The sequence below is a fragment of the Oncorhynchus keta genome, unplaced genomic scaffold (assembly GCF_023373465.1).
Source record: "Oncorhynchus keta strain PuntledgeMale-10-30-2019 unplaced genomic scaffold, Oket_V2 Un_scaffold_1109_pilon_pilon, whole genome shotgun sequence".
NCBI classification, from domain to species: domain Eukaryota; kingdom Metazoa; phylum Chordata; class Actinopteri; order Salmoniformes; family Salmonidae; genus Oncorhynchus; species Oncorhynchus keta.
In genome coordinates, this window is record NW_026290758.1 from 670977 (window position 1) to 691218 (window position 20242).

At 43.9% G+C, this 20242-nt stretch overlaps 1 protein-coding gene across 5 annotated transcripts; it reads right to left on the bottom strand.

Annotated features, from left to right (window-relative positions):
* Positions 1–1255: 1255 nt before the first annotated feature.
* Positions 1256–6549, bottom strand: LOC118376064 (iroquois-class homeodomain protein IRX-6-like). 5 transcript variants are annotated; one of them, XR_008126811.1, is made up of 7 exons: positions 6065–6549; positions 4930–5193; positions 4514–4623; positions 3933–4228; positions 2916–3654; positions 2615–2717; positions 1256–2273 (listed from the first exon to the last, which is right to left on the bottom strand). XR_008126811.1 is itself a non-coding variant. In XM_035762733.2 (7 exons), the coding sequence occupies exons 1-7, from the start codon at positions 6076–6078 to the stop codon at positions 2231–2233; spliced, it is 1515 nt and encodes a 504-aa protein (XP_035618626.2). In that variant the 5' UTR covers positions 6079–6549; the 3' UTR covers positions 1256–2230. The 5 variants fall into 5 exon arrangements, 3 of the variants coding, with proteins under 3 accessions (XP_035618626.2, XP_035618624.2, XP_035618625.2); XR_008126810.1 differs by having other exon boundaries at positions 2606–2717; XM_035762733.2 differs by having other exon boundaries at positions 2920–3654; positions 4930–5143.
* Between the last annotated feature and the right edge of the window lie 13693 nt (positions 6550–20242).

Genomic DNA, 20242 nt, shown 5'->3' on the forward strand with positions numbered 1-20242 from the left:
TGAGTTGGTGATCTGGATGGATAATCTGAAATCACGGTCGGTTGATCTTTAATAAAAGAAAACCACGTGTCTGAACTGTCAGCAGATGTTCATCACGCACCTTCATTCTATATGGCCTCGTGGGCAAAGATTCCCTTTCATTTCTTTTGAAGGGAAGGTTGTCTATATGAAGAGATGGAAATAGATTAATTGTCCTGAATAGTGTGGCAAAGTAGGCCCATTTGATGACACATTGTTTTTTAAGAGTTGATCAAAATGTGTGTCTTCTGCTTATCTGTAAGTTACAGAGGAGGTTTTATGTTATTTCAAATTCTCAGTCATATTCGATAAAACATAAAGAAACGTAACACCATTGTTATTACGCAGGCCTCTATGTAGGTCTATTGTGTGTGTGTGGATAACGCAATAGGTCTAGGTATACCTTTTGATTACTAAATGCAAAGTCCATTGTTAAGACCATACCATCTTAATTCATAAGAGACTGAGAGGAGACGATAGGAATTAAAGAGCTCTAAATATTATGTTATAATTGTCATCATAATTCCTCATCACGATATTTCCTAGGGAATTACGCCGAACCCTGTTACATTGAAGTCACACCATTGCATTCATTACTGAGGGGTCCCCCATCCCCATCCATAGGCCGGGCCTACAACGTTGACCACAGCTCCTTTCAATAGACATAATACGATACCTAATACTTGTATTACAAGCTCTAATCCTCCAAATCCGACCTGCAATAACGTTTATCTTTTGGTGGCTTAATTTGCATGCCTCTAAACTGTGGGTCATTCGCAGCAGGTCACACCGTTATTTTGGTTTATGAAGTAGCATTTCTTTTGGTCCTCTGATAATAAAGTCTGCACAATATCCATCTCAGGCTAGGCCCACATTTCTGCATTGCATTTGAGTGTTTTCAACAACATTTTGTTTAAAGGTTTTTCGAGTTTTCTACTGTGGAGTGAGCAATATGCTATGCGATATTACATGTCATGCATGCCCATAATCATGTAAAATATAATCTATTAACTTACTTATAATTTTCTGAAAATAACTGACTCCAAAGTTCAAGTTGACAGGAATAAGAAACCAATGCTTTCGTGTTAGTAGTTTTACGCATGATGACAAATCGCTTAGTTTTACTCACAGGCCGAACACTTGTGCTAATACTCATGTGTTGTATCAACCAGTTATAAATGAAAAAGTTCAGGCAAAAACAGTAGAACCAAAGTCTAACCCACACAAACCACGTGAATGTCCCCTTATGGGTTTGATACTACAAATGACCGTTTAATTAACACAAGTAAATTATTGCAGCGGCTCCCTACACAGCGGACAAAGCAACATTCATTCCGTATTCCTGCCTCGTTGCTTGTCTGAACAGTAACAAAGTGTTTGATGTCAGAACTGATTAGATAATTACAATGGAGAGATGATGTCCCCTTTCTTCCTGGCCTTGTAACGTTCATTCACGTTCTCTATTGAATTATGACCTTACCAACAACGTTCCAGTATTATTCTCCACCTTAAGAAGATAAACTTTGATCTAGTGCAACAGTCTCAAATGATTTAATTGGCCGATTAAACCAATGTTAATGTTCTGGAAATAATATTTACACAAAAACGAGGTGTTCCTGAAAAAAAATAATTCTTATAAAATATTTCATGAATGACAAGCACAGAATAAGCTCACAATTATCTTTGAGAGGAACACAACACAATCAACAATTTCTCCAGGTCGACACACACGCAATAGACAATTCCGATTACAACTCGATAAATCCCACTCTTTTAGCGAACAGAAAGACCAACAACAAGCTAAGTATTTCTCCCTTCAATCAGGTAAAAATAGCACACAACCACAGTTGAAACAATACATACATGTAACAAAATATTTAAATGACACATACGAAATAAATACATGAACAGATGAGAATCAAATAATAAATAAATAAACAAATAAATAAATAACATTGCTACACTACGATTGCCCTTTGCATACATCATGAATTGACCGTCAGTTCCCATACCGTTGCATTTCAAAGTCTTGCATAAAGTCATCGTCAACACCATAAAAACAACGTTGTGCAAAATGATGGCAGCTTCCACAGTTTGGACAGGGCTCATCGAGCTTTGACTGCGGAGCGCCGCAGTTCCTAGGTGTAAGGTAGGTAGGATGTCCGGTGCTCGTCGTCATCCCAAGTCTTTATAGTGCATAGCCTAAGACCGGCTAAATAAAAGTCCCACTGTGTAACGACTGCGTGTCCATCAACCTAAGGGGAAGAGAGAGGAAAAAGAAAAGCTCGTTATTTATTGATATCCATTACAATATCAAGCCTCCTAAAGGAACATACCTTCTAATATAAAACCATTAGTCAAATGTAGAAGTATGTGCTTAACTATAGACTGACATGTGTCTTCAGGTAATCCAATAATATATTCACTTTATAGACAAGATCACATATGTAATACCATCAACCTGTGTTAGTATAGAAAAGTTACAGTACAACTGGTGTGATCCAAATGATTGGATTAGCAGATGATGGTTAGGTTGAATGATGTACAAGTTGAATGTATGTGTGTGTGTGTGTGTGTGAAGGCTCACCTTCCTCACCTCTTCATAACAGGTCTGAAGGCAGTGACCTTGTCATCCTGCAGGGTCACACATGTGTCACTGAGTTCCGAGGGCTCTGTCTCTGCCTTCCCACTGGAGAATCCTAGACAACAACAGAAACCACACTGTAAGAAACTTGCTGCAGCCAGGTCATTGTATAGCGTTTATTTGTCAATATTATTTTTGATAGCAGTGAAACAAATGTGCATTTCTGAAACACATTTCAATATTGTATAACTTGACACGGGTAATTTCACAATTACAGTCGTTCAGAATTTAACACAAGTGTCACAACACGTACCTACCTTCAATAGTGGAGTACTGGCAAGAGTCTGAAAGCGCAGGATAGGAGGAACAATGCAGTTGGAGGGCCTTCTGGTTGTAGCTGCCTGCACTATAGACCTTAGATTGCAACAAGGGGCCCTCCTGGAAAGGGTTCTCAGCATTGGATATGTTAGTAGGATCCTGGAGGCCCCTGAGGGGCCCACACTGTCTGGTACCAGTCACTGGTAGCCTGGTCCCCTGTAGATGGCAGTCTCCCAGCATGCTCCCTGTCCGTAGCTCTGGGGCCCCGTGGTGAGCAGAGCCCAGGATGACCCCCGTGGCCGCTGTACGTGCCAGAGACCAGATCCTCGGTTTGTCCCGGTCCGACACCTCAAAGTGTGACAGGGACACAGTGTGAGTGCCCGTGGGGATGGTGGTGGTGGTGGAGGGGGGCTTGGACGTCACCAGTGGATCAAGGAAGTCCGAGGGCATGGTGGGTAGAGAGGGCAGGGAGGGTAGGCTCTTGATACCACATGGGAATGAGTGGTGGAAGCTGTTGGGCAAGGAGAGGGAGAGCTCTGAGCTGCAGTCTCTCTTTGGAAGGCCTCCAGGGCCAACACCACCACTGGACATGGCCCTGTGGAGGTCCTGCTGTTCCTCAGGGCCCCTGGGTGCCATCTTCTCACAGTCACTGTCCAGCTTGTCACAGTCCTCGTCCTCCATGTCCTCCAGGTCACTCAGATGAAGGTCTTTCTCATCTTTACACTCACTGGAATCTGAATGATGAAATATACAGGAATATTACTGGTGATATTAGGAGTAGAAGCAGTATAATTTTCACTGGAATCTGAATGGTCAGATACACACAAAATTATATGTGGAATAGTAGTTATATTCAGGAGCAGAAGCTGTCATTTTGATCAATTCACATTTTTTGGTTATTGTAGGTGATGTGGATTAGTTTAAGAGGAAGCAAGCTACTGTAAATCGTTGTGAAAAAATATGTTTTTTTTAAATGCTTTGCTAGACGGAAGAGGGAAGAGAGGATGTGTACCTTTGGTGACACAGTCTTGGTCACTTTTATCCAGGTCGTCCTTCCTGTCGTCCCCAGCCTTATTCTTTGGTGACCAGGTCATCTTGTTCTCCTTCTTTAGCCTCCTCCTGGCGTTGGCGAACCAGGTGGAAACTTGGGTGAGGGTCATTTTGGTGATGATGGCCAGCATGATCTTCTCGCCCTTGGTGGGGTAGGGGTTTTTCCTGTGCTCGTACAGCCATGTCTTCAAGGTACTGGTGGTCTCACGTGTGGCATTCTTCCTCCTGGCTGACCCATTAAAGTCCATAGTCCCATACCTGGTAGTAATAGCAGACAACACATTAGCCATTAGCAACATTAGCATATAAACTCATAAACTATTCACCCAGACCCATGGCACTCCTGGAGTGTTGTCTGAAATATAGACTATACAGCTCTGCTCTATCTAGCAGTATAGAGCTGCATAGATTGTGACCTTTTGCTCTGGAGGTGTGAGATTCCTTGAATGTAAGTTATTACTCATGAATGACAGGGCTTTATCACACTAACAAGGAATAGCTGAGCTGATGCACTACAGATAAGGAATGTGTGGGGTTCCGTACCTGTCATATTGGTACTGGCCCAGTGAGTGGTCATAAGGATAGTAGGTGGCAGGTTGAGTTATGCCAGAATGCAGAGTGCTTGTGCCATCCTTCATTTCATACTGTGGATTCTGAAACAAGAAAACAACTTTATGAAGCACTGAGGGAACTTTATTTCTTTCTAAATATTGGAAACAAAGTTGATGTACATTTTGTGCTACTTTACTCCCTTCCAAATTGAAACATAATAGCCTACTGGTAGCCTAAATATGAGTGTTTTTAAAACGGCAAAGTCTATTCGAGCCATCCATCAGGCAGGCAGGCTACTCAAAGTCATTTCAATAACGAAATACTTGGAGAGTAATTTTGATCAGCATCCATATTGATCGATCGCATCCCAGCCACCCCCATCCACTATTAGATTAAACGGGATGTACCAGAGATGAGTAGATAGCAGCGGAGGGCTCGGCGCTGTAGGGGAAGTAGCTGGCATAGTTCTGGCTGGCGGCGGCCGCGGCAGCGTACGGCGAGCTATACATCCCTAGTGCCGCGTTGAGCTCCGTCCGTGTGCTGGCCAGGAGCCGGTTCTCGTAGGAAGGGCAGCAGAAGGTAGCAGGAGTCTGGGTACCGCTCGTCCCGTCAGAGACCGACCTGGAAATCGAATCGCAGCAAGTCGTACTGGGGTTTGCCGATACGAAAAACTGCATGAAGAGAATTGTGGATTATAGACATGTCATTCGTGTTTCGTGTATGAGCTCTGTTATCTTCATATCTAGAATATATTTTGATATGGTTTTGAGATACAGGACAATTCAGGTAAGATGGAGACTAGATTTAAACGCGTGCTGTGTGTGTATGCCTAATTCGATTAAAAGTTTTAGAATCGCATTTGACATAATATCCAGGTGAAATCATAAGGTACCATTTTGGAAATAATGTGTTTCAGTTAATTTAGCTTTTTAATTTGATATAAAAGGACTTCCCAAAGTATTCATACACTGCCCGACTAAACTATTGTAGGCTACTGAAATTGGATGAAAACAAAGGATCTAAAACTTTTAATACTCTTATAGGAAAATAACTTATTTCTAGTTGAATGAAAGTTCTGAGAACTTTTATTGTATACATTTGTCCAGTTGTCTCCAAACAAATATATTTTAACCATAAATCCGTACGGCTACTTCACGTTTTCTAAATAATAGTTATTGTCAATACTAAATTCAGAGATCTCTGAATGAAAGAGAAAGTTGGGAAGGTTCACTGTTAACTTCAGAGCGCAATTAGGCTACACAACGGAGCTATAGCGTAGTAATACACACAGGTCTTTAGTCAGATCAAAACAACACGTGAGTACATTCATAATTCAATTAAATTGGACCTGTGTTTATGTCTGTCGATATGTTGATTAAACAAAAGCGTCACCTGAAAATAGCTGTCAATATTCTGAAAGCAACCATTCAGTGCTGCATCTAGATTATACAGTGAGCTGTTCAAATTAAAATGATGCTCGTTTGTTTACATATTTGTCACTTTGAAATTGAGAGAGAAAAAAGCATGTCGATATTGTCTTACCTGTGAAGTTGCATTATAAGGATATCCAAACTGAGAGAAAGACATAGCTGCTTCTTTTGTTAACATCAGGAATATTCTTCACCCTTGATCGATTGTAACCAATTCTACTTCAAATCCACCTTCTTACACACATTTCCACGCACGGCCTCTCGCTCAATAATAGATGATTGCACTTAGGAGGGAGAGTTGAGGCTGTTACCAACAGCTGCAGATAGTTTTATATATGAATAATCCCCCGGAGGAAATGATAAGAAAATGAAATTACGCGACATTAAGTACAAAAATGGTTGTTGTATTAGCTGAAGAAGGTTTACAGGATAACGTAAGACTTGCAAGATATGGACTCTGCTTGTGCTATTATTTGTGCCTCTATAGTTCTTTAGCATTCACCCATGCAAGGGTATCAGTGTGACGTCATTGTAATCCCGGAACGACAGGACAGCAAGGATAGAATAATGTCTTTGCCAATCACATCTAACATCGCGTTTTCTTAAGGTGTTCTGTGCTCCCCGTGTCGCCTCGGCTTTGTGCAGTGGTCTTCTTCACTTGCTTCACTGATAAGAGTATAAAGGAAAGGGATTGTTCTGGTACAGTTGTGGAACTGTCAGATAGATCAAGGCTCTTGATGCGTATCATGTCCAATTATAAAATAATACCAACTGAAATGACCACCGAGCATATTTTGTTATTATTATGCATAGAATAATACATATTTATTTGGACAATATTTGAACTGAAAGCCTTCAGTTATGTTTTCTTTCATTTGGGATATCTGATTATTTGCTATTTCTTATCAGCATCTTCATCATAAAATAATAATTTTAGTTAGTTAGTCTCATGTGCTCACTTGAACAATAATAATAAAACATATTTATCCATACAAAAAAAAATCTTAATTTGAAGACACTATACCTCACTCACTTATTGTGTCTTTTTTACATTGGGATTTGCGGATGATGAATATTTGAAAGTGAAAAAAGTGAACACCAGTGGATGGTCGTGGATTTAACGCGTTTTTACGACCTCTGTGCGCCTCTATATGTCCGGTCAGAGGTGTAAGACCGACTTAATGACGATGATGTTCCCATCTTTCTCTATTAGAGAGAGAGTAGGAGAGAGGAGGGGGAGTGAATCAGGAGGAGAGGATCGGTCCCAGTAGGAGCGGATGGAAAGGCTTTGGCAGGTCAATAGACGAGTGATTGATGCGTGCCTGGAGACCTACGTGACCATTACGCGTAATGCGTAATTGCATCAATTAACAAATGGATACATGCCCTTGTTAAACCAGCAAGTTACACAGTTTCTGAGTCTGAAATGGCACCATATGCCCTATATAGTGCACTACTTTTGAACAGGGCCAATAGGACTCTGGTCAAAAGTAGTGCACTATATAGGGAACAGGGTGGGACGCAAACACAGGGAAACTATGCCTTTGAGGTAAAACCCGAGAGCTGTGTGGAAAAAACGACGTGGAAAACCCTGCGCTCTCAATTCTAATTAAATACCAGTGGAAAGGGGGCGACGAGATTGCATTTTAATTGAATGATGGTCAGTTGAAAGTTGTGGAAGAAATATAGCTCCCTCGCTGAGAATACAATGATAAATAATTGTAAGGTTTATTAGAATAAGGAAGTTCATGAATTTCTCTCTCTTTCTCTCTCCTCACACGCGCAATTCGGAATTAAATGTCATTATCGCAAGCATTTACACACACACACACACACACACACACACACACACACACACACACACACACACACACACACACACACACACACACACACACACACACACACACACACACACACACACACACACACACACACACAGAATAGCTAAATATATAATTATTTATTGATTTAAGTTCAAACTATTTCCTATTGACAATAACAAGAGTGACGATTCCCGCTGTCACCAACCAAATGCGATCGGCTTCATTCCCTTCTATCTTGGATATAATCGTTGTTGTCATGGTTGATATGAGAGTGATATTTCAATGCCTCTCCACTCAAATGTAATTGCGTGTTTAGTCCCTGGAGATGCGTCTGCGATTACGGGCTTTCTCTTCGAGTGGCGCCAGAGAGCCGCGAGTAAAGATGGATTTTGATCCCTTCAGAGATTCTCCAAGGAGATAAAGTAGGTTGGCAGCGGACACAGTGGTCGAATTGCCCTTGGATACCTTTACAGATGTTACACAGGTAGTGGGAATGGTCAATTGTATCAAGCTGCACGTTGACACACTGTATGAGTATTGAGCGTTGACTGGAGAAGCAGTGGTCATGACAACATTATGTAGATGAGATGGATAAAGATGCTCTCCTTGATAAGAGAAGGACCAATAGTCCTTTAAAATAGAACTGTAACTGTAGACCTTCTTTCTCCATTGGCTTTACTAGGCCTACTGTTGTTAATAGTAATACACAATTACGAATAGAATTTGAATAAAAATCACATTTGTGTTTCATACTCAATTTAGTGTGCTATAGCTGAATTATTATCTTTAAGAAGTAAAATCTTGTGGAGATGGGAGGTTATTATTCCTCCTCAGTTACAGAGGAATGTGTGTACATAAGTGGGGCAGAACATGTAGATTGCTTTGCTGTGGTCTGTGCTTCTCACAAGGGCATGCATGATGGCCCAAGTGCATATGGACAGCCTCATACATAATGTATGGAACAGTCACTGTGGATCTCACTGCATCAGGCCCAAATCAACACTAATTGTAATGGCAAACCTAACTGGCCAGTTTGCAATTGCTCTTTAAAATGCCCCATCTTCAGGTTCATTTAGACATGTTTTGAACTGAGTATCTATTAACCTATTTCCTTTACAAATTCCAATAGTAATTTTGTATCTTTGTCAGGGGATTGTAAACTACTTGAATCCCACATCTGACTGTTTTGTTCACGTTGCTTGTCAGGTGAATGTGTGTTATGTTCCACTCTTTGACTATTTTACCTGTGATGACATGTTCAATTTTACAGGACAAGAGCATTAGCTCAGGTGCTGACACAGCAACATTACTTTGCTGTATAGACATCAGTCTACCATGTCTTGTCCGATTTCAGCCTCCAGTCTGGAGAAGCACCTTGAAATTTAATCAGAGTTCAAATGAGCTGTTAACACAAACCCATCCACTCCATTTCCTCTCAGTAGGATTGTTTTGGTCCCTGATTGAATCTCTTAGGGATATACAGCAGAATGGTCCCTGCATTTACACCTTCAGAATATTTAGTGTACAGACTACATTCATCTCCCTCTTCCATGGTACATGTCTACAGTAGCCCTTAAGGGACAAAGTAGATATCCAAGGATGTACTGCAGGCTATTCAGAAGATGCTCTGGTTATTTCAGCCTGGTTCCTGTGGTAAGCAGACTGTTTGAGTTCCAGGTCCTCTTCCCATCAGGATCAGACAGAACACTAAGATAAAGGTTAAGTCAACACAGGGGGCTATACGCCATGCCTCCAAGACGTCTCTTCCCACTTAATACATTTCTTATGCTGATTTAATGAAGCTCACAAAGCTTTGCTGGGTTTTCATAAGATATTTCAGGTTTTATATGAAATGGTAATAAGGCCAGACAGATGGAGAGAGGGAGAACCTGGGGAAGGGATGAGAGCACAGACGTAGAGGTGAGCAATCTCATTAAGGTGGATTGATATATCCCCATGAATCCACACCTCACTCACTAGTGATCCTATCCTGAATTATTACACACACACCTCATCCGGGGTGTGTTATTACTGCTGCTAAATTATCCAAAATGGAAAGAAAAGTCCTAAATATTCTAATGAGAAGTGGTCAGATGATCAGGGATGTGGCCATACATACCAGTGCCCAGTTAAATGTAAAACAAACATCTAGAGGGCCGAGTGAACAGATTGTCCTGCACACAGTGGGGATCATTCAATCTTTATTAACCCAGGGAGGTGGGGAGAAGAACATATTTGCATAAATATTTCAATAAGCAACATAGAAGATATACCTAGGTAGAGAAGAGACACACACGGTTGTTGTCTGTGTGATTGTAGGAATAGGCCCAGTTAGGGCTGCCCAGATGCCACAGACACTCCCTCTGTCCCTCTACAAAACACCATATAACCTCTGCAAGAACATTCTTTTGGATGGGGATCCATGTCTTTACAGTCACTAGTATAGCAGTACTATAAACTGCACATCCCAATGACCCAAGTCACTACTCTGGTGCTCCTGGGACTGTGTGTGTGTGTGTGTGTGTGTGTGTGAGTGAGAGAGTGAGTGGTGTGTGTGTGTGTGTATGAGTGTGTGAGTGTGTGTGTGAGAGTGTGAGTGTGTGTATGTGTGTCTGTGAGTGTGTGTGTGTGTGTGTGTGTGTGTGTGAGTGTGTAGGCTGCCTGGGCCTGGCAGAGGCCTCTGAAGGCTGTGCTGTAAAGCTATCATCAGTGGTGGTGTCAGGGATTTGTAGCTTGTCACTGTGAGAGCTTCCTGTGACTCTGGGAAAGAACTGCTTATGGAGAGCCTTGCTCAGTGCAGTGTGTGTTTACTTTGTCCTTGAGGTATCTGGCTGTGTCTACGTAAGGTTGTTGTGTGTGTGTGTGTGTGTTGACTGGAAGTTGGTATACGTCATATAGCGTCTTTACTTCTTAGGGCCTCTGGCTGTCTTTGTGTGTTTGTTTTCAGAGGGTGTATACAGTACATGTCTATACTGGGTGTGCCAGACCTTCTGCGGTGTTGTGTGTGTGTAGCTCCGTAAATTTCCTAACGTTCATGTTTGGGCATGCCGCATATTTTCAATCTAATTTTGTCCACACATCGTGTGCAGTGCATGTCCTTATTGGCCAAGTGTAGCTGCATCTCTGTTGCTATTCATGTGGTTGTGTATGTGTGGTCCAGAGGAGGCTGGTGGAAGGCGCTATAGGAGGACAGGCTCATTGTGATGGCTGGAATGGAATCAATAGAACGGATCAAACGTGGTTTGCATATGACTGAGCTGTTTGATAACGTTCAATTTATTTCATTCTAGACATTACAATGAGCCTGTCCTCCTATAGCTCCTCCCACCAGCCTCCTCTGGTGTGGTCTCTCCTAAGATGGCTGCTGGCTCTGGAATTAACTTTCCCCCGCGGCAGAGGGCCAGCAGCAGCCAGGAAGGAGAAGTGCATCATGGTCCAGCTCTCTGGCCCACTGAGGAAGGCAGGGAGACGCTTCTCATTGCTGTCACTCCAATTACACTTCACACTACAGCCACGGCTGTTAACACGATAGGAGGCATGGTACATATTAAAGTTGTTGCGATCTTTAACTTTTTGAATGTCAATATTTCAGAGAATCTACGGAACGTGATAAATTACAGGTATATATCGATGGAATCAGTTGCTGTATCTACATTTAGGTACAACAGACATATTAAATTGTCATTTTCCTCCTCAAAGACGTGAATTCTATCCTATCCTTCTTTGAAGGTGAAGTTCATGGGGTGAGCTGTTTACCTCTGTCCTCTGTCCAGTACTTCCATCAGGAGTATGATGAGTTGGGATGAGTGGAGGTAGTTCAGGGGAATCTGGCCGGGCCTGGGTCTCGTTGGTTTGCTGTGCCTACTGAACTAAACTCCCTATTCCTCTGCAGCTGCCTCTGCGCCACTGAGAGAGAGTGGGGCCCCATCTGGTCCTGGTTGAGAGTGGTTAAGTGAGAAGTGGTGCCAATATAAATAGCTGTGCATGATGTTTGTTTGCATAAATAGTTTTGAAAGGCTTCACTAGGAGTTTTGGGGCAGATTACCAAGGAAAAGTGGCGAGCCGCCTGCGGGGAAATAATTCTCGCTTGAGCTGACAGTTAGATTTGAGACTCTTCTTTTTTCAGAAATATTGTTTTTGGTTTCTTCATTCGTCTGGTTCCAGGAAGAGATGGACCGTGAACTCTTCAGAAGAGGCTGTGTGTGTTTATAATGTGGGACGTGACAATAGACACTGATCGGCTCGTTCTCTTCTTATGCAGTGAGGCAGTGTTTGCTTCAATAACATCACTGATGTACTTTAAAAGGACCAGGACCCGAAGCAAGGATATGCATATTCAAATAAAAAATCATTAAACTTTATTTGTCACATGCACCAAGTACAACAAGTGTAGTAGACCTTACCGTGAAATGCTTACTTACAAGCCCTTAACCAATAGTGCAGTTCAAGAAGAGTTAAGAAAGTATTTACCAAATAAACTAAAGTAAAACATAAGGGGTGAAGTGACTATGCATAGATAATAAACAGAGATTAGCAGCAGTGTACAAATGTTATGGGCCTTCCTCTGACACCGCCTATTATATAGGTCCTGGATTGCAGGAACCCTCTGTAGCGCCTTGCGGTCAGATGCCGAGCAGTTGCCTTACCAGGCGGTGATGCAACCGGTCAGGATGCTCTCGATGGTGCAGCTGTTGAACTTTTTGAGGATTTGGGGACCCATGCCAAATCTTTTCAGTCTCCTGAGGGGAGACTGATATCATTTCTTGATACCATTTGAAAGGAAACACTTTGAAGTTTGTGGAAATGTGAAATTAACGTAGGAGAATATAACACATTAGATCTGGTAAAATATATGTATTTTTTATCATTTTTACCATCATTTTTGAAATGCAAGAGAAAGGCCATAATGCATTATTCCAGCCCAGGCACAATTTAGATTTTAGACACTAGACACTAAGTTTTAGACTGATCCAATGAACCATTGCACATCTGTTCAAAATGTTGTATCAAGACTGCCCAAATATCCCTAATTGGGTTATCAATACATTTTCAAGTTTATAATTGTGCACTTTCCTCAAACAATAGTATGGTATTCTTCCACTGTAATAGCTACTGCAAATTGGACGGTACAGTTAAATTATCAAGAATTTAAGCTTTCTAGCCATATCAGATATGTCTATGTTCTGGGATTTTATTTTGTTACTTACAACCTCATGCTAATTCCATTTGCCTATGTCAGCTCAACCGTCCCGTGGGGGGACACCGATCCTGTAAAGGTACTCTAACACATGCAAGAAACTTCCATAAAAAAGGTTAGGGCAATCTAAGAAAAAAAATATTTTCCTAAGAGAGTTCAGGTCCCTTCTTTCCTCTTTGATTTTGAGTTTGAGTTTAAAGACACACCAAAGGAAGGAAAACACAGAGTTATGTAGTGATGTGAATTAGGCTTGTGTTACACAGGAGAAACATGTAGGCATAGTTATGTAGTGATGTGAATTAGGCTTGAGTTACATAGGAGAAACATGTAGGCAGAGATTTACCTTCCATTATCACGACACACATTTTTGTTTTGATTTTTCGTTGTGGTTTTGAAAGAAGTACAAGACACCCAATTGGTAGTCATCATCACTTTGCTGTGGTTATTTTACAGGTCTGAGAAAACTGACCTGACTACTTTCATGTGCAGGTAAGTGTGCTGGCTCAGGGCTAACTGCTACCAGACCAACTGAGTCCTGTGTAGGCCCCATGTAGACAGCCAAGCTCCACCCCCAGCATCAGCCTTAAACCCCAGACCCAGACCTCTACCCAAGCACTGTTCTCAGCCCCAGGCCCAGACCTAAACACCAACCCCAGCACTATACCTCAGCCATGTCCTCAGTCCCAGCCCTGTCCTCACAACCAGCCCTATACTCAGCCCCAGCCCTATACTCAGCCCCAGCCCTATACTCAGCCCCAGCCCTGACCTCACCTCCAGCCCTAAACTCAGTTCAGGCCTATACTCAGCCCAGCCCGATACTCAGCCCCAGCACTCTACTCAGCCCTAGCCCTATAATCATCCCCAGACCTATACTCCAGCACAATACTCAGCCCCAGCACTCTACTCAGCCCTAGCCCTATAATCATCCCCAGACCTATACTCCAGCACAATACTCAGCCCAAGCCCTATACTCAGCCACAGACCTGTGCCTAAACACCAGCCCCAGCCCTGTCCTCACCTCCAGTCCTATACTCAGCCCCAGCCCTGTCCTCACCTCCAGTCCTATACTCAGCCCCAGCCTTACACTCAGCCCCAGCACTATACTCAGCCCCAGCCCTGTCCTCACCTCCAGTCCTATACTCAGCCCCAGCCTTACACTCAGCCCCAGCACTATACTCAGCCCCAGCACTATACTCAGCCCCAGCCCTGTCCTCACCTCCAGTCCTATACTCAGCCCCAGCCTTACACTCAGCCCCAGTCCTATACTCAGCCCCAGCCCTGTCCTCACCTCCAGTCCTATACTCAGCCCCAGCCTTACACTCAGCCCCAGCACTATACTCAGCCCCAGTCCTATACTCAGCCCCAGCCCTGTCCTCACCTCCAGTCCTATACTCATCCCCAGCCTTACACTCAGCCCCAGCACTATACTCAGCCCCAGCACTATACTCAGACCTAGCCCTATACTCAGCCCCAGCCCTGTCCTCACCTCCAGCACTATACTCAGCCCCAGCCCTGTCCTCACCTCCAGTCCTATACTCATCCCCAGCCTTACACTCAGCCCCAGCACTATACTCAGCCCCAGCACTATACTCAGCCCCAGCCCTGTCCTCACCTCCAGCACTATACAAAGTCCAGCCCTATACTCAGCCCCAGCACTATACTCAGTCCAGCCCTATACTCTGCCCAAACCTATACAAAGCCTCAGCACTATACTCAGCCCTAGCCCTACACTCAGCCCCAGACCTATACCCCAGCCCCAGCCCTGTCCTCACCTCCAGCCCTATACTCAGCCCCAGCCCTATACTCAGCCCCAGACCTATACCCCAGCCCCAACACTATACTCAGCCCCAGACCTATACCCCAGCCCCAGCCCTGTCCTCACCTCCAGCCCTATACTCAGCTCCGGCCCTATACTCAGCCCCAGCCCTATACTCAGCCCCAGCCCTATATTCAGTCCCAGCACTATACTCAGCCCAGCCCTATATTCAGGCCCAGCACTATACTCATCCCCAGCAATATACTCAGCCCTAGCCCTATACTCTGCCCCAGACCTATACCCCAGCCCCAACACTATACTCAGCCCCATTCCTGTCCTCACCTCCATCCCTATACTCAGCTCCAGCCCTATACTCAGCTGCGGCCCTATACTCAGCCCCAGCACTATACTCAGCCCCAGACCTATACCCCAGCCCCAACACTATACTCAGCCCCATTCCTGTCCTCACCTCCAGCCCTATACTCAGCTCCGGCCCTATACTCAGCTGCGGCCCTATACTCAGCCCCAACACTATACTCAGCCCCAGCACTATACTCAGCCACAGCCCTGTCCTCACCTCCAGCACTATACTCAGTCCTAGCTCTATACCCAAGCCCTGTCCTCGGCCCCAGTGCTATACTCAAGCCCTATACCCCAGCCCTGTCCTCAACCCCAGTGCTATACTCCAGCCCTATACCCCAGCCACAGCATTTCCACCAATGACAGTTGAATCCGCCAGACCTCTGGTCCTGGTTTGCTGCACACAGGCACAGGAGGTTCCTCCATGGTTGACTTCAAACTCAATCCAGATGGTGCTAAAAATATTTCCTCCTCTTTTCCTCCACACATTTATTCCTCTTCGTCTCCTGCTTGTCTCCCCCCACGTCATGTCCACCCACAGAACTTAATGATACTTTATTTCCATGTTTTTTGACAAAGTTCTGACTTCCTGCTCTTGTCCCCCCCATAAGCTAATGGGTCTGGTCTTTAGGATCTTTACCCACTTGTGTCTGACATGATCTCCATTCCTCTCCAAGACAACCTGATCTGCTGCCTATAGTAGTCTGTGATTTACATCATGGCTGACATCTGGGATGAGCTAATCACATGTGCTCTGCTCAACTTGCATGACTTGGAAACGAAGCCTGAATTTCTGAGGATTTTACATCTACCAGTACAGTTTTATTGTTACTAAATGAGTCACTCTAAACCTCATGCTTTAAAATGTTCAGACAAAAGTGAGAACTTCTTGCCATAAAATGACACCAGTTTGCATATCACTCCACATGCCCAATGTGTCTAGCTGGAGGTTAGCAGAGAGAATAGGCAAATTCTGAACAGAATACTGGCATGATTCTATGCTAATGAAATCCAGCAGGACTGTCATTCCTTTGTCTCAGAACAATGTTATGCATTTCCCTTCCCCAGTCTCTGCTACAGCTCAGTCAGATTGCCACTTGGACATGGTTATTTCATTTCAGTTACATTTTTCCATTCAAATCACATGCGCTATCTACAACAAGGCCTGACCAAAGTTATTTCCCTCCCTCCACTGTTTGTCAAATCTGGATCTGCCTTAAAATGGAGGGCTCCTTTAAATCCATCCAACTTAGAAGCAGATGTTATGTAGCTGCCAACATCAAAAGGTCTAAATGTAAGAAAGGTGAAATCATATACCTTTGATGCCGGAGATGCTGGTTATTGTAAAGTAGTTTCTGAACATCGGTTTCTAGCCTGAACCCTGACCTTGGCCTCACAGCGAATACATCATCAGATTTCAAAACCAGCTTCAGCTTTTGGTTGTTAGTGCTAATTTCTGATTTGCAGATTGTCAAGCTTACTTTGGAGAGAGCAGGGGTTGGATCAGATCTCAAGTCCCCCGCCTCTATTTGCAATGGCTGTACCCAAATAAGAGGGGTCTCCTTGAAATGCAATACCACTGCTTTTAACATGTTATTCTGTTCAAGATATTTTCCTCTTCTGAAGTTAAGAGATCTAGATTGTAGACATTTCTGTCCATTTATCTCTAGGATAGGAGCATATTAGTGGACAACTCTTGGGTGGACAGACAGACAGACAGACAGACAGACAGACAGACAGACAGACAGACAGAGAGAGAGAGAGAGAGAGAGAGAGAGAGAGAGAGAGAGAGAGAGAGAGAGAGAGAGAGAGAGAGAGAGAGAGAGAGAGAGAGAGAGAGAGAGAGAGAGAGAGAGAGAGAGAGAGAGAGAGAGAGAGAGAGAGAGAGAGAGAGAGAGAGAGAGAGAGAGAGAGAGAGAGAGAGAGAGAGAGAGAGAGAGAGAGAGAGAGAGAGAGAGAGAGAGAGAGAGAGAGAGATATGTGTAATGTTTACTGTTAATTTTTGTTGTTTTTCACTTTATATATTCACTTTGTATGTTGTCTACCTCACTTGCTTTGGCAATGTTAACACATGTTTCCCATGCCAATAAAGCCCTTGAATTGAATTGAATTGAATTGAGAGAGAGAGAGAAATAGAAGGAGGGAGAGAGAGAATTAGGGAGAGAGAGCGAGAGAGAATTAGGGAGAGAGAGAGAAGGAGGGAGAGAGGAGAGAGAGGAGGGAGAGAGGAGAGAGAGAGAAGCAGAGAGGGAGGGGAGAGAGAGAGACGAGGAAGAGATAGAGGTAGGGAGAGAGAAGAAAACATGAATGGAGAGAGGCACAAGGGAGAGTACCTAGCATTCCTCTGAAATATATGGTGAAATATATGAAATATATGGTGAATGAAGTTCCTTCAACAAGTGTCATGTTTACCTAGCTCATGGGAAAACAAGCAGACAGAGTCTGAGTCAGTGAGGTTGTAGAAAACCTCTTTGGTGCCCTGCTTAAATTCCAAGTGTCAAACACCACTGTCACCCAGAAGTGTTGAGAGTAAACAGATAGAGTTACCTTGGGGCTACTTGGTAGGGGGAACACAACACACACCCATGATGTAGACATGTTTCACCATAACACGCATCACACTGATAGACGGACATTTTCTAAAAGAATCGTACTGCAACAGAAAATGTGAGTTATTATGTTTATTATAATTAATGGACATTTGTGAAGGGGTTGATACATTGTTTGTTAGGGCAAACCAGGTCTGAAATTTCAAAATGGAAATTACTCTTTTTAAACTGAAATACGCTACAAATGTGCATTTCCTGCTGTGCAGGAAAATCCTCAGCAACAAAAGAGTGTATCACCAGGGCTGTGTTGCAAATAGCTCACTATCCCCTATATAATACATCCCTTTTGACCAGAGCCCTGTGGGCCCTGTAGTGTACTTACATAGGGCATATGGTGCTATTTGGGACATAGACCAGGGTTCTAGCAGAAAGTGGAGGCAGGAGCTAGCTGGTAACACTATGTCCTATGTTCTGCTGTGTTCTGCACATGGTCCCCCTGTGTCTGTGTTGGATCTTACCATGGACTTTTTACTTGACTGAGATGTATGTTCTATGCTGACTACAGTCTGTCTATGTCTCTCCTTGGTGGGATGCTGTTCAGTATGTCTGGAGTGTTCATGGTGTGTTGACTGTGGTACGGTGTGTGTGTGTGTCTCTGTGCATGGTACATGTGTGTATGTGTGAGTGTGTTTGACCTCTGTCTATGTCTCTCCTTGGTGGGATGCTGTTCAGTATGTCTGGAGTGTTCATGGTGTGTTGACTGTGGTACGGTGTGTGTGTGTCTCTGTGCATGGTACATGTGTGTATGTGTGAGTGTGTTTGACCTCTGTCTATGTCTCTCCTTGGTGGGATGCTGTTCAGTATGTCTGGAGTGTTCATGGTGTGCTGACTGTGGTACGGTGTGTGTGTGTGTCTCTGTGCATGGTACATGTGTGTATGTGTGAGTGTGTTTGACCTCTGTCAATGTGAGTGCAGAAGCAGAGGGAGAGGAGAGGAGAGCTGCACCACTATGCTGTGCGGTCCTCTAATCTGTTCACTTAGCCAGGGCTTTGGTGCTTGCTGTGCTTCACTACATCTCAAGCTCCCTCATCACACACTCCTGGCACTGACCCCACTCAGCCTAGAGACTGTACTCTGTGTGCCTTTATACTGGCCTGGCCTCTGTGTGGGTTCAGCCAGACTAGACTGTCTCTGTGTATGTTTAGTTTAGCCTTGCCTGGCCTCTGTGTGGGTTCAGCCAGACTAGACTGTCTCTGTGTATGTTTAGTTTAGCCTTGCCTGTCATCTGTGAGGGTTGAGCCAGACTAGACTGTCTCTGTGTATGTTTAGTTTAGCCTTGCCTGGCCTCTGTGTGGGTTCAGCCAGACTAGAAGGTCTCTGTGTATGTTTAGTTTAGCCTTGCCTGGCATCTGTGAGGGTTGAGCCAGACTAGACTGTCTCTGTGTATGTTTAGTTTAGCCTTGCCTGGCATCTGTGAAGGTTGAGCCAGACTAGACTGTCTCTGTGTGTGTTTAGTTTAGCCTTGCCTGGCATCTGTGAGGGTTGAGCCAGACTAGACTGTCTCTGTGTGTGTTTAGTTTAGCCTTGCCTGGCATCTGTGAGGGTTGAGCCAGACTAGACTGTCTCTGTGTGTGTTTAGTTTAGCCTTGCCTGGCATCTGTGAGGGTTGAGCCAGACTAGACTGTCTCTGTGTGTGTTTAGTTTAGCCTTGCCTGGCATCTGTGAGGGTTGAGCCAGACTAGACTGTCTCTGTGTGTGTTTAGTTTAGCCTTGCCTGGCATCTGTGAGGGTTGAGCTAGGCTAGACTGTCTCTGTGTGTGTTTAGTTTAGCCTTGCCTGGCATCTGTGAGGGTTGAGCCAGACTAGAAAGTCTCTGTGTATGTTTAGTTTAGCCTTGCCTGGCATCTGTGAGGGTTGAGCCAGACTAGAAAGTCTCTGTGTATGTTTAGTTTAGCCTTGCCTGGCATCTGTGAGGGTTGAGCTAAGCTAGAAGGTCTCTGTGTGTGTTTAGCCTGGCCTTCGTGTGCGTTCAGCAAGACTCGATTTTCTCTGTGTGTTTTTAGCCTGGCCTCCGTGTGTGTTCAGCAAGACTAGACTGTCTCTGTGTGTTTTTAGCCTGGTCTGGCCTCTATTCACTGTGAATCAGTCCACTCTTGGTTCTGTATTTTGTTCATGAGTCTAACAGAGATCCACATGTTCATTTGATTGAGTCACACATACTGTATGTATGTATAGTTTTATGAACACTAGCCACAGTATAACATTTTTGGATGGCTGGAACTTCAATCTGTGAAATGAGCAACAGACTTGAATCTGAGTTTTACCCAGTGTAGGAGTACTGACGAGTGTGTTACTCTGTGGTTTCATCACATGGGGAGAATCAATCTGAAAATCCCATTATTTCTGTCTGGTCTGGTCAGCAGTGTGTTGCATGTCTATTTTGTTCTCTGCTGCTGGGGAATTACTTCCTTCTCCCATCCACCCTCCCTCATCGCAGAAAAGGCCTCCACATGATCAATAAGTAAAGGGCAGCGCAATTCTAAGATGTAAAGATTTTTCTTTAGAGGACTGGGACTCGAGTCTGAGATTACAGAGCAGCTCT